At 40.6% G+C, this 15321-nt stretch overlaps 1 protein-coding gene across 1 annotated transcript; it reads left to right on the top strand.

Moving 5' to 3' along the window:
• POGLUT3 (protein O-glucosyltransferase 3) lies at positions 1–13613 on the top strand. Its single transcript, XM_065730058.1, has 8 exons — positions 1–196; positions 5599–5796; positions 7061–7347; positions 7727–7943; positions 9124–9320; positions 10126–10320; positions 11350–11454; positions 12274–13613. The coding sequence occupies exons 1-8, from the start codon at positions 1–3 to the stop codon at positions 12397–12399; spliced, it is 1521 nt and encodes a 506-aa protein (XP_065586130.1). The 3' UTR covers positions 12400–13613.
• The last annotated feature ends 1708 nt before the right edge of the window (positions 13614–15321 follow it).

Here is a 15321-nt window from a genome sequence, read left to right as displayed (position 1 = left end):
ATGGGCAGCCGGGGCTGCGCGCTGCTGCTGCTCCTGCTGGGCGCCGCTCTGCCGCTGCTGGGCTCGGCCGCCGTCAGCCCCGAGCGGAGCCTGGCGTGGGGCCCCGGGCTGCAAGCGGGGCTGGCCCTGCCCGTGCGCTACTTCTACATCCAGGCGGTCAGCGCGGCCGGACGCAACTTCTCCCGCTCTCCGCCAGGTACCGTGCGTGCGCTCGGGGCTGCGCGCCCTGCCCGGGGCGGTGGATCTGCTCGGCGGAGCCGAACCTCCCTCCGTGCCGCCCCTCCGTGCCGCCCGGTAACAGCCGCGGCCGAGCACGGGCATGCCGGTGCCCCGAGCACCAGGTGCTGTAGCACGCTCCTCGCTCCTGCGTGCGCTGAGCTCGCTTCGGCATCCTGCTCCAGGTGTCTCCGTTATTGAGGACTGCTTTCCTACTCCAGCCCGGCGCTGAGCGGGGAGGCAGTTTTGCTGGGCGGCTGCTTGCTGCTTCAGGGTAACCCTCTCCTGGGGGCTTTCATTTAGGGTAAAAAGGGCTTCTGCATCTCGGACTTCGTAGTGAAAATACCTGAGATGATGACCTGTGTCAAGGTGCTAACCTGTACAGAGCAGAACTAATGCACATACGTGGCCTCTCACAGAACCACAGAATTGCAGGGGTTGAAAGGGACCTCCAGAGTTGATGGAGTCCAACCCCCTGCCGAAGCAGCTCCCTAGCCCAGGTTGCACAGGTAGGCGTCCAGGCGGGTCTGGAACGTCTCCTTGCCGTGCAGGAGCCTGGTTCCTGCTCTCAGTAACAGCATCAGAAGGCTGCTGCTTGGGGTCAAGGAATAGGCCAAGTAATTGAAAACAGACAGCATTTACCTCAGGCTTTCTCACGCAGTTGCTGATAACAGTGCAGGGGCCGTGCCTTCAGCCGGCAGCAGCCCAGGCCCCCAGCTCTGGCCTCTCTCCGGCCCCCGTAGCAGCATGGTGCTGCTGTGCTGCAGTCTGGCTCTGGAGCAGTGCTCCAGGACTGCACAGTGACTGCCAGGCCGGGGCTGGTCTCAGCCATGCAGGGCTTGAGCAGCACTTCCTGAAGGTTATCGGTGTGCAACTCTGCTTGCAACCCCTGCAAGTATGAGCACTGTGAGAGAAGTGGTGTTGAGAGCCTCATTTTGCCCTCTGGAGCCCCTGTTTGTGTTAATAGAGCCCCTGGGAAGGCTGTTGGGCCAGGTGCCATCTGGCACGCGGTGCCCTGCATGCACACTGTGGGCCCATCACCACCAGTCCCAGTGCGTGCGGGATGGCTGCGGGGAGTAGCAGTGCCAGCCAGCAGTGCTACCAACAAGTGCTGAGGGGAGCACCAGGGATCCGTTAGCACTGTGGCAGTGCACTGGCCACATTCCAGTGCACGAGTGCTGTTTATTTTACTCATGGGCTACAACTTTCAGTTCTCAAATGAATTCTAATGTTCAAGATCTATTTGTAAACCATCGGTAAGAATTAATTACACTTACCGTGGCATTTCTTTCCAGTATGAGTGAAATACAGCTCAAAATATCCCTAAATCTGCATTATCAGAAGCAAAAGTACTGTGATCAGAGTGCTGCAGGTTAGGCTTCCCATGTGTAAAACTGAGCTTTTGAATCGTGTTTTGTGTGGATTAGAATTTTAGTCAAGCTCACTATTGGTGCCCAATATAACACTTACAAAGGGCAGTTGATAGATTTTAAATGTTAATATTCTTTGGAGTATCAATTCTAAGCACCAGAACTAGTGTGCACTATTGCACAAAGCGCAATGATTTCAACATACAGCTTGCAGACTCCTTGAGCTGTCCCCTCAGGAAGTTGCCAAGTGATGCAGAATTTGCTCTTTCCCAGGAAATTTGTTCCAAAGACTTAAAAAAAAAAAAATCACTGCCGATGTCACAACTTCCATTATAAACTGCGTGGATTCTTTGGATATGTGTGTCATAGAATAGCAGTATGGTTTGGGTTGGAAAGGAACTTAAAGCCTACCCAGTTCCAGCCCCTGCCATGGGCAGGGCTGCTGCCCACCAGCTGAGGCTGCTCAGGGCCCCATCCAACCTGGCCTTGAGCTCCTCAGGGATGGGGCATACCTCCTTTGCAAGCTATGCATAAGGAATAAAATCCACATAAAGTAAGTTTCATCATCTGATTTACTTAAAGTCTCTTATTTGGTTGTGTCCGTATTTTAGAATCTCTTCAGAATAGGAATATTATTTTTTTCCTTAAAATGCTGCCCCAGATTGGCTTTCAGGGTAAAACAAAAGTACTAGTGGTGAGGATTCAACAAGGACACATTTTTCTTTTATCACCTCTTTGGACTTACAGAAAGAGAAATTTGTGAGTGGAAATACCCTGGTAACCTTCCTGCAACTAAAAACAAAAAGCTGTTATAGTTCAGTAATGCAGTTCAGTACTGAGAGGCTTCGACAACAATCATGTAATGAATACTGTCAATCATAAACCAACAAATCTTATTGCCTTCAGTGCATAAACTGTACTTGTTTACAATACTCAATCTCTTTCCCCTCTCCCTTCTTTTGAGTAGGACTTACTTTTTCCTTTCCTAGGGAGCTGTTATCAGGTCACAATTCCCTTACCAAATGCTTGTTGCATCTAAACCACCACCAACTGAAAATAGTGAGTGCTTTGGGGCAGATCTGTACTTCCTCATGTCTCTAGACCATGCATTATGTAACCAGCACAGAACAAAGACACTCACACTATTTCCTGTCCACGGGGATGAGATCCCAGTGATATTTCTCTCATGATTTCTCAGTACTGACTCATTTTTATGATAACTGCAAACATTGTTTTCTCTGGTAGGAACTCTCTATACTCAGTTAAAATGTTTTGTAAAAAGGGCAGAGGAGAGACAAAGACATAAAACCAATAGAAAACCATTTTCTCAGTGATCCTACTTCATGGCACGCTCTGGATTTCAGGGGTGCTTCATCCAAGTAATACTTTGTGGTAGTCATAGGGAGGATGCACCGCTTGGCTCATCTGCTTTTAAAGAGGTTGGAAGAGAGGTTTGTGTCTGGTAGTGGCATTTAGACAGAGATGTCCATTACCCATTGAATCTAACCAGACTCAGCAGGGGAGAGACTCTCACATTAAGACCTCTGGCAGTGTTTAGTTAAATTTCTGTGTTTTTATTATCAAGTGTTGTATTGCACAACTTAATTTTGCACAGAGCAATGATGAGCTGAAGCTGGTATGTTTATAAAAACCTGACTACTCAAAAAGAACTGCCCTGGGATTCTTTAGTTGGAACAAATACCAGCGTGTTAAAATGTAATTTAAGCAGTCATGGAAAACATCTACTAAAGGCTATTAAAATTATTTGTCCAAGTTGTGATTTTTAAAGCCCTGTTGTCAGAATTTTCCAGAAGGGGGAAGACAGTAAGTTCAAAAATATTTCTCTGTACTCATGTTCTTCTTACTACCTTGCACTATGCATTCCCTGCTTGAGGCAGTAAGACACAAGATACTGAGCAGACCTTTGGATGAAAGGTAGATTTATGGTCCATGGTCATACAGATGTTCTTAAATTATCAGTGCAGTTCTACTGTCCCTCATGTTGGAATGTGACTAGCAGCTCGATGTCAACAATACTCCAAGGGAAACTGTATTTTATACCTCTTCTCTGACAGTGAGGCAGTTTGCAGGTAACACTGAATCAAATTGTGGCACTCCCAAATTGTGAGTAAGACTGTATGAGTTCTGCTCACATAGCTACAAGTTGTAGGGATCCAAAGCTGTGACAGTCTTATAGCTCTAAACCGATATAATATATGGAAATTGTTTTTATATAGAAACGTAAAATATAGCAGTTGTTTTGCAGTTGAAGTCTACTTGCTCCCTGAGCTACTTGCCCAAGGAATTTTCACACTGTATAACTTCACTGCTAATTTTTCTTCCACTTGCCACTTAAGCGAGCAGGGAGTTGGCCTCTCATAATTCTTCTGAAAAGGGGGGACAAAGTACCTGGGCAACCCCTCTGATTTTCTGTTTCTCAGAAGAGAGAGGTGCACTTCTGGTAGCCACTCTGTGCAGATAAAAGAGGGCTTTTTGTGGTAGCGCTGCTAGCTACCAAAGACACAAGATTCAACATTCCCCAGTCTGTGGTAGCACTGCTCACCACACTGACATTCCAAGAAAGGTTGAATGCTTACTTCATAATGATTTTATTTCCTCAGTATGTTCTTAAGATATCCTGACTTGGTTTTTGGTATGTTTTGCTGGACTGGACTTTGAATACTAAGAAAACTAAGGGATGATTACAGATAATCTATGTCTTGTATTCTTCCATTTGAATGCAAAGCAGAGGAGTGTGTGCAGTCTCAAGAGATTCTTCTTCTGGAAGACATTGACCATATGCTTATTTATAGTGGGATCCACTCTGACAACCAAAGGAATCTGGGTTACTCAGGGTAACTGTTGTGAAGGACTGTGACATCTGTTGGCAGGAAACACACAGCTGAAATCATGAGGATTCAGCCTAATTTAATGTGGAGACTTCTGCACATAAATTGATTTCATCCAGTTTCAAGATCTAATGTTCTATGAAAGACATGATTGATCATTGTTAAGTGACGGTTGTACTTACATACTCCATCAGTGCACTGTTTGTGGATGTAAATTACATCCAGATAAGGACTGTATAGAAGTAGATGTAACATCTCAGTCTTAGGATGCTGTTGGGACATATTCAGATGTTAGTGACAGCTTGATTTTACTTGGGATTTTTCAGTTTAATTTCTTTCTGTATGCTAGTTTTTAGTCATATAATAGTCATTGCATGTATTTGGTTTGCAATGCTTAGATCATCAAATGCTGAAAATAAACTGTCCTCTTTTTTGAAGAATTCAACTGACAATGACCGTGCGTAGCAGCAATAGGGGAAAGCAACAGATTTATCTGTATGTGTGCTCATGTTGTCCCCAGAACATTCCATGCCCAGTTAAAAAGTGAGAGTTATGAGTGATGAAATGCTGGTGATTTTTAAGCACAGGTCAGAAGATGTCCAAGAAACATCTCTGCTATCACTCTCTTATCCCTGCTTTTCAGTAGCTGGGACTTTAGATATGCAAGACAGTCAGCTGCAGCCCAAAGGTGAACAATTTCTATCAGACTCCTGCATGCTGCAACTACCTTTCCACAAGCTGGCAAGTATTCCTTTCTCCTGTGCTCTTTTAACTTACTTTTCTTTCTCTCTTTTTTCTAGAGAAAATGATAGTTCCTCAGACTATTAACTGGAAAACATAAGATTAAACCTAATCTTCAAAATCATGAAAACCATAAGCCTCAAAGTATTGTTAGCCCTTCTATGTTGTAATCATATTTAACATTTTATCTCCATCTACAGATTTTCCATTTTTTAAGCATGTCATGATCAAGAGAAATTGCTAGAATGGCATTCTGTCACTGGAAATGAACTTTACCAACTTGGTATAATAAACTTTCCAGTGCAGAGTTTAATTAAATGCTATGGATTTCATCTAGTTAAAGTTTGCTGTAACCTGTACTTCATACATGGGATTCTAATAGCTGAAAGTGCTTTTATCTGTTGTTATTTTCCTATTTTCAGGAAGGACACAATTTAAAGTGGTAATTAAAGCACTTTCTCCAGAAGAGATCACCAGAATTTACACTCCTCACCCTCTGGATAGGAATGATGGCACGTTTCTTATGCGGTATCGGATGTATGGGAGTGTCAGAAAAGGGCTGAGAATTGAAATACTTTATGGTGATAAGCATGTAGCTCAATCTCCTTACATTTTGAAAGGTAAGATTTTTTAATTATAAGGTGATGTAGCTGGATAAATGCTATGGGCTAATTTACTACTAGAAGTGGGAGATTAGTGGTTGGGTTGCTCATACTCCTATAGTGTCATCACAAATGTTCCCTTCATACAAAGAATAAGCAGTGACAGTCTCAATTCACTGACAAGTTACAGGATGTACACACATGTAGATTATGGCTTCTGATGTTAAGATTCTGTCTGGACACTTCCTCTTTGCTCTTGCAACGAGAAATGGATTTCTTCAGATTTTGTAAGATAAATAAGAGGAATGACAGTTTCAATCATCAATTCACTTAAACATTTTGTGATTTTTGTATGAAGCAGAAATTGCTACCTGCAAATTAAGGATTTTCTGTTGTTCCCAATGCTTCATAATGTATATGTCTCTTTGTGATCTCTGAATGTTGTGATCCTTCAAAAAAACAGAGATAATATTTCTCTAACTAGGCTAGTATTTAACTTATTTTCCCTTAGCCCAGTTTAATTCAGTGCAGGTCTGTACTACCTATATCAAAGCATGGAAGATAGGGCAATTTTCTTTCTTATTCCAGAGAATTCTGCTTCTTTACCTTGCCCCTCTGTCTCTAAATCAGCAAAGTAGATAATAAAGTTACTTTCCTGGAGAGTCTTGTTTCTTTTTAACACTTGTTCTTCTAACCAGAATTTGGCTATGTTTTGTATTGTAAAATGTCCTAAAGCTTAGAAACACCTTCAAGCTGAAATCAAACTGTCCTGAATCTTTAAGGTAGCAGTTTGTCTTCCTTTTGCTGATGCATCTTTACCAGCAGCCATATACTGTGGCATAGGACAGAACGTGTTTTGAGTAGAAGTCAGTGAAATAAGGGCTTTTATTTCATGCTCTGTGAGGCTCCTATGTGAGCAAGGCCTCTACTTGGAGAAGGTAGAAAGGATGGCTGGTGGTGGATTGTGGCATACATTGCGGCCAGATGAACATTGATGTATCCAAGTTCTGAATTAGGCAAAAATTGAAACTGTAATTACACATAGATCAATTCTAAGCATTCTCTCTGGCTGGCAGGCAGCCTGAGGATGGAGCTTCATTTGGCAGATGATTATTGCCCTCAACAGATATAAAAAAATTTACTGTTTTTATTTCTGAGAAGGATGTTGCAGTTTTCTTACTCCTAAAAAATGTCAAGCCGCTCTAATTTCTGCATCCCTGTGTTTGGGGAATTATGACTGATTTCAGATCACAAATATGGACTCGGTGCTTGTTTTCTGCAGGACCTGTTTATCATGAATATTGTGACTGTCCTGAAGAAGACCCTCAAATCTGGCAGAATGTTTTCTCTTGCCCATCCCAAGAACCCCAGATTACAAAGGACTTCATTTCCTTTCCCACCATTGACCTTCAGCGAATGTTTAAAGAAATCCCATCAAAGTTCAGTCAAACAAGAGGTGCTATTGTTCATTACACTATTCTCAATAATCACATCTACCGTCGTTCCTTAGGGAAGTACACAGACTTCAAAATGTTCTCTGATGAAATGTTACTGTCTCTGGCAAGAAAGGTATCACTTTTGATCATTTATGCAAAACTGTTAAATCATATGGTGATGTAACAATACTGATTAATTGTTGTAACTTCAGATTTGTAATTGGTGTAGTGAGATACAATTTTTTTTTCATCAAGATGACAGTATCTTTAGCAATCATATGTGTGGGATCAAAGTTTGACCCAACCCTGTAGGCTTTCTGGCCTTTGAAAGTGTTCCATTCATACTTACTTGCTGGACAGAAATTTGAAATAAGAAACTTAAGATCATCTAAATCTGTAAAATCTGTATTTATTGATTCTTCGTGACACGAGAGCTGAGGCTTCTACTTAAGAGTGGCAGACAGCAGTGTGATTATGTCTGTGTTATTCTCCTTTCTTGGGTATACATTTAGGTTCATCTTCCCGATGTGGAGTTTTATCTTAATGTTGGAGATTGGCCAGTTGAGTACCGAAAAGCTAATGATACACCCGGGCCTATACCCATCATTTCATGGTGTGGCTCTGTGGATTCAAGAGACATTGTCCTTCCAACATATGACATAACCCATTCAACTCTTGAAACCCTGCGTGGTGTCACAAACGATCTCCTTTCTATTCAAGGAAATACAGGTAAGTTAGAGATTGTGGATTTAAGAAGGGAGTTTTAATTCCATTGAAGAAGCAAGCAGCGTTTAAATAATATTTCTTACCATCTTTAGTACATAGGTGCCTTGGGAGATCTCTTAATAGAATCAGTGTAGTTTTCACAGAGTCTGTGCACTTCTTGCACTGCTACAAAGGAGGTGATTAATACGGATTTAAAGAAGTCCATGGTAATGTGAATTTTAACTTAACAGTATTCAGAAGATAGCTACTGAAAGTGGCAAACTAGTACTACACTGCAGCCCCTTTCAAATAAAAAAAATTGTGTGAAGAGTTGCTCAGTGTGGGATATTCTGAATTGTTTTTTCTAGCTTCAAAGGAGAAGTCAGCTTTCCTGACAGGTGTCTTCTTCCCCCAGGACATTCATGAATTCTTAGGAATCGTGCAGATGACATGAACAATATCTAAGGAGTAAAACTTAAGTGAGGAGATGTTTCTTTTTATTTGAATAGTTCATAGTTGGTCTTTTCTTTATTACTTAGTTTTTAAATTAATCCATTATCAGTTTGAAGCAACCTGTTTTACTGATTTAATACAGCTATTTTGCCAAAACGATGATCCTACTCTACTCTGGTATGTCTTCAGGGAATGTCCCAGCAGGAGGATGAAGGACAGAAATTTAGTGTCTTTAAAAGAAAGAAGGAAGCAGATAGGAAGTCTTCCAGCCTCTTGCTAAATATCTGGAGAACACAGTATAGGCAATTTTTTCTTTGTAAATCATGAAGTGACTTCTCAAAGATCCAACTAGACTGCTGGATAACAACAGAGGGTTTCTCTAAAGAAAGTTTCGTTATTGTGCCAGTCTTCAAAGACAGAGAATTGCTTCAATTATTATTTTATTTACATAATTTGATTATAACTTTATAGCTTTCAAGAAATTTGCAATATTGTCAAGTGTAAAAGCAATTCTCCACTTCTCTTTTTAAAAATTGTTCAGTTTCTCAACTCAAAAATTTATGCCAGAACTGGGAGTTTAATTGCCGTGATTAATAAGTGACTATGTGTTAAGTGCAAGAAATCATGCCTGTTTTACCTTGTCTCTAAGAGTAATGTCACTGCCATAACAAGTTCCTATCTGTAGCACTGTACATATAGTGACTATCTCATTACTGTTCACTTTCATCATCTTATCGCTCAATGCTCATAGGCCCGTTCTGGGACAACAAAACAGAACAAGCTTTGTTCAGAGGACGGGACAGCCGAGAAGAACGTCTCTATCTTGTCAAGTTATCCAAGGAAAATCCAGAGCTACTGGATGCTGGAATAACAGGATATTTCTTCTTCAGAGAGAAAGAAAAGGAGTTGGGAAAGGTGCCGCTGATGGGCTTCTTTGACTTCTTTAAGGTAGTAGGAAAATTACAGCCTCAGAGTAACTTTGCTGTCAGGTTCTTACTGAGTAAAACAACAAGGTTTACTTTGGCTAATTCCATTCAGGAAGCAATTGTGCTGGAGTGAGAAGTCCTTGCAGGGTAGCTAGACCACCCATGATCAAAGTCATTACCCCTACCCTTTTGTCATGGATTCCCTTCGATAGAGTTCTTCGACATTATTATTTAAAGAAATTGAGAAATTTGATTGCTCACCATCAGGTTTTTTGCTTGGAGTAAATGTGAAAACAGTGGACACAGTTTGTGTATAAAAAGTAAAGGGGACAGAGTTCTGTAAAATGTAATTAGAACGCATGGTAATGGAAGTTGTGTTCCAGAGATCAGTGTATCAGGAGTGCTTAAACGGCCGAGAGTATCTGGCAGAGCACTGTATTCATGGTTGCTCTTAGAATAATGTTTTAATTTTTCTATATAGTTCTAAGTGAGAATAAATTTACTCATTTGAAGTATAAATCAATGTTAATTCATTTTCAGCTCTACCCTTTGTTCTGCCACAGGACACTTAAATAGAACAATGCACATCAGGAAGTCCATGTGACACAAAGGTTCTTGACTGTAGGCCTTGGGCTGAAAACAAATCTTTTTTGTTATGTTACCAGAGCTCCGTGAAACTACACCCACATTACAGTAAAGCAGGTTTAAAGCTGAGAACCAATAAACACAAGTATGTCTTGCCTAAAAGAGAAACTTTTGTATAGCCAGTGTTCCTATTCTGTTGAAAAATGTTTCAGTTTTTTGTTTTTCCTGTCTTCACACTGCAGTACAAATACCAGGTGAACATTGATGGGACTGTAGCAGCTTACAGGTTTCCGTACCTCTTGCTGGGTGACAGCCTAGTACTGAAGCAAGATTCTCACTACTATGAACATTTTTATACTCTATTGAGGCCATGGAAACACTATGTTCCAGTTAAGAGAAGCTTGGAGGACTTGCTAGAGAAAATAAAATGGGCTAAAGTAAGTTTCATTACAAATTCCATAAATGAATGTGTTAAAGTTTTTTATCTTAGTTCTATTTTTAATCGTAGTGCTCTTCTCCACATACACATTTGTAAGCTCTCTGCTGCAATCCTGCGATAAACATTTTGTTGTTATTAGAAGAGGTGAAGGCTGTAAGTCAAGCAACCATCCCTATTCACGGAAATACTTGCAAATTAATTTTGGGTATGTGTAGAAGTGTTTTTGTGAGTCAGAGCCTTTGTATACTGACTAATGCAAGTAATTTTCAAGGAAATGCCCAGAATCCTAGTTACTACTTAATTAGTTCTGTTGCTTTTTTCAAGTTCTGACTAGATCAGAAGTTATTGCATGTTTGTTTGAATGTACAAAAGAATCACTGCTCTATATCGTCACTGCTCAGAATGAAAGGTTGGCATTCTGTGTGACTGAAAATACCATTTGTATTTTAACTGTTAGGTTAAAAACATGGGAAAAGATTCTTTATGGTACTGTATTTCTTCATAAAGAATCGGATGAGAATACTGTAAGCTTTGAAATACGTGCCTAACAATCTTGAGAACAGGTACATTAAGGGAAGTGCTTATGCTGGCATTACATACATCACTTTTAAATGGGAGTCAGACATTTCTATAAGGAAATCTTCAAATTGCACTGCATAAGAAGAGGCTACAGCTGCAGTTTTGTCTTCTGTGTAACTAATACGTGTGGGAGATTGTCAGAGCTGCTTGTAAAGAGGATTGTGGCTTCGACAAAACAGTGGAGTAATAGTCAGCTTTGTTTTTGAAACTGTACAATTACCCATGGAAGGTGTTACTGATAGCCCCAGGCTACCAACTGGAACCATAAAAGCAACCCAGGATTTTCAAAAATAATCCCAAATTTAAACAGTGTCCCTTTGCAGTGTACCAGCAATTGTAAAGAGTCAGGTTTCAACTGCCCCTTTGATAAAATTAGGTATGCCAGCAAGGCTTCAAGTAACTCACTGCTTGATCTATTGTCTGTTGCTGTTTCTACTCAATTTTCTAGGACAATGATGGAGAAGCACAAAAAATTGCTAAAGAAGGTCAGACAGTGGCAAGAGAATTACTTCAGCCTCACAGGCTTTACTGCTACTACTACAAAGTGCTCCAGGTTAGTACAATAGATCATTTTATTACCTTTCCTCAACTACTACTGCTACTGATGCTACACATTTCATATTCAGTCCTTACATCAAAAGCAGACATTGTTTATATTATTCACAGGAGATCAGTGTAAAGAACTTTGGTAAAACCTGTTATTAAAGAGGCAACCTGATGTAATTGTTGTTTTGCACAATGAGAGATTTATTTAATTTTTTGCCCTCATTCTCAGTCAGATCTGTTTTCAGTGTCTCTTGATATATGGTTTCTAATGATGTAGGATACAGTCTGCACACAGCTCTTCTTTTTTGCATTCATATTTGTCCCCTCACTTGCTGCTCTGCTGTATTACTTAACAACAAGTACATGAAAAAGAAATTCTGGAAGTACAGCTTGTAGAGTGGTGAGGCCACTGGTTCCGTAGCAGATGCAAATCTCCATCGAAACTTAAGTTTCTGTTCTCTGGAAGTACTAATTTCTTCTTCCTCCTTTGCTGTACAGAGCTAGAGCTCAGTTTCAGCAGTCACACGTTGACACAAAGTTTCACACTGTTCCATGCTACCTGCATGAAGTGGTTAGAAGCACAAATAATGACAATATTCAAATTGACGTTAATCATAGGATATGGGAAAACATTAAAGGAGGTTTTCAGAGGCAGTGTAGCCTATTAGTAGGTGTGTTAAAAAGACACCTTGTAAACAGGTGGTAAACAATACACGAGGGCTGTGGATTAAGGCAAGCCTGTGAGTGGAAGGGAGGAGGAAAATTCTGTCTCATGAATTATACCTTGGTGCTTTCAGCATTCTTAAATGTTGTTTACATATTTCAGAAGTATGCCGAACGCCAAGCCAGCAAACCTGAAATACGGGATGGAATGGAACTTGTACCTCAGCCTGATGACAGAGACTCAGTATGCAGTTGCCACAGGAAAAAGCCTTTAAGGGAGGATCTATAACTGTACCGGATGGAGAAAATCACCCACTTACAGTGCAAGAATTTAAATAGGATTTAAGCTGTGAAATCTAAGGCACTTATGCACTAGCAGACAGTCTTAGTTATGTATTCTTATTGTATTTACATAGCCTTTTTCACACTGACTCTGATCTGCAGCATTGGTTCCCACAGTTTTGTCTCCATGACCACCACCAGGCAGATCCTAAGCCTGTAATGGGGAGTGCTCAGGGGACTTGGTTTGTGTACTGCATCATCAAGGAAGAAGAGTGGAGTGCTGCTTGTGATCCAGATGGGACCCAGATACCAAAAGTTTGATGAGAAACCAGTCATTCAAAAGCGATCTCCCGTGAGTCAGGACAAGTTATTCTAAAGGAGCATTTGGAATGTTCTGAAGCAGTGTTATGATTTCTTCATAAAGTTTACCTCAGTTTTAGATTATTTCTTGTATACAGAACAATTTTCTAACTAAACAAAGAAAATGAATATTTGAGATTTACAGATATCAAATCTGGTGTTGCTTTGAGATAATTTTCTGGTATATGATGTAACAGAATGGAAAACACAACTTAATCTCTATCAGTTTCAGTGGAAAACTGAGAGGAGGGGGAACATTCAGAATAGTATTTTTGTGAGCACAGAATCGTGGAATCAAAGGGATTGGAAGGCACCTCTGGAGATCATCCAGTTCAACACCTCCCCACTACAGCAAGTTCCCTGGAGTTGAGTGCACACAGTTGCTCTGAATCACCAAAATTAAATACTGCTTTAGACTGTAGCTATCAAAACCATCACAAGCACGGTGCTCTGAGTGCCAGCACACCACTCTGAAGTCCTGTTCCTTGCTATTGACCATGTCCCTGAATAGGTACAGACCCATTGAAGGACTTGGCAACTTCAGGGACAAGTGAAATATTAGTACAGTTACAGCCTATGCTATTCTAGACTACTCGAGTATGCCTGCATCTGAAATTTGTTAGTAAAGGTTTAGACTACCCATGTTTTACTTTACTGTAGGGTTAAAGATGTCACTATGTTTTTCACTTGGGTTGGTGAACTACTTTTCCTGTGCCTAAGTCATCAAATTGACATTATCCATTTTCTGAATTTAGATAAAACCTACCTAATCTAATACAGAAAGCACTGAATTCAGTGGGCAGCAAATAAGCTACTATTGCTTTAGTAGGAAAATCATATGCTGCATTTTCTATGTAATAGTTGAGAAGCCTATGTAATAGTGAGCAATGGGGAAGATAATTTGTTCTCCTTGATTTGATTCTGAAGATGAATTTCCAAAGTGTGTTAGGTCCAGGCTGGAGATGAGTTCTTTATGTCTTCCTCTGAAGTTGTGAAGCCACAAAGCTAATGATAGAAAATTCATAGGGCCCGAAGGAGCTGGACATTCTGCAGCAGTAAAATGGACCTTAAGGTGGGATGAAGGAAGGATCCTTGTCCTGGATGCTGCTCCCAGTGGCTCTGCTGATATTTACCCAAGAATCTGTTTCAAAATGTAGACCAATGCCAAACCTTCCCACTCCAGCCATGGAGTTCACTGACCAACATGACATAACAGCTGGCTTCCAGACTCAAAGTCAGCTTGTAGATTTCTGGTAAAAATCCATTCAAAGTTGGGACTTCAATTAAATTCAGATTATTTTTTAAATGTAGAGCTGTGAAAAGCAGCCAAGGTCAACAGGAAAACAAATAGAAATGAAATAAATCATGAGCTCAATTGGGCTGAAGTCATACAAGCAAGGTAAGTGCTGGAAGCCACCTGTATCACCAAGTCCAATTCCACTCACCTCATTTGTCAGTTTTCTTCCAGGAGGAAAACAAAGATTTTTGGTGTTTGCACAGTGACACACTGCAGTAAGAAAGCAAAATTTTTCAGAATGCCTCAGCTTTCTAACTCTGTGGCAGCTGTGTTCTTCCTGCTCAGCTACACCCATGCAACACCCTACCTGAATGCCTAGTTCTCCTTGTGCAAAAAGGAGTGGAAACATCCTATGCTTGTGGACTCATCTAATTGCTTAGATGTCTGGAGTTCAGTGCTGTGTGCTTCATACAAGTTTCATTCTTACATGTGATGCTGCAACACTGCAAGTTACCCTCATAAAGTACATGAAAAGAAATCTGTACTAGAACGGAAAGGAAAAACAGGTTTTCTGTGCGCTGAATGTGGGAAGAATCTCAGGCTTCTAAAAAAACTGTTCCTTGGTTATTTATTGCACTGTTCTGTTTAAGAAAAAACCTTAATCATCTTGTTCTACCCAACACCATATTGTTCCAGTTCTAACACCAATATAAATAGTGATTGTATTTTTATTTGGCATGGCAATCCGTTCTGTAGCTTCATCCTACAAATACATGTTCAGCTCATCTAGCAGAAGATTTCTGCATCAAAATTCAGAAACACAGGTTCATTGCTCGAGTGGCACTTAAAATGTGCTCCTCTTTCCTTCTCTTTTTACAGTCATTTCTGTTGTACGATATGATGTTAGGTGATCCATTATCTGCATTTTTTATTCATTGCAATTTATGAAGTGTTGTGCTCAGTGAAGTCAGTTATGCATACCAGACAGCTGAAGCAATGGAAGTTCCCCCTGCACACATATTTCAAAGCAAAAATCCCCAAGTGATCTGTTTATATTCTAAAAAACGTGGGGGAATGGAGGAAGTCATGATACATGCGTTAGGGTTCTTAGCAAATGCCTGTGTAGGAAAATTTGGCTGGCTTGAAACGTGAATATTTTTGACTGGAAGAAGAAGCATATAAAACCTATGTGGTCACGAATACAAATGCAAGTGAATATTTCATCCCCCTCTTTTTCCCTCAAAGACAGGTAACAAAATCATCTAAATTCTATGCCAAGAAGAACTCCCTTGAAAGCAGAGACTAGCTTTTGGCAGAATAACTTAAAGATGC

The sequence above is a fragment of the Cyrtonyx montezumae genome, unplaced genomic scaffold (assembly GCF_038088225.1).
Source record: "Cyrtonyx montezumae isolate F1298 unplaced genomic scaffold, pur_monq_1.0 scaffold_12, whole genome shotgun sequence".
Classification (NCBI taxonomy): domain Eukaryota; kingdom Metazoa; phylum Chordata; class Aves; order Galliformes; family Odontophoridae; genus Cyrtonyx; species Cyrtonyx montezumae.
This window is presented reverse-complemented; position numbering and strand designations above follow the sequence as displayed.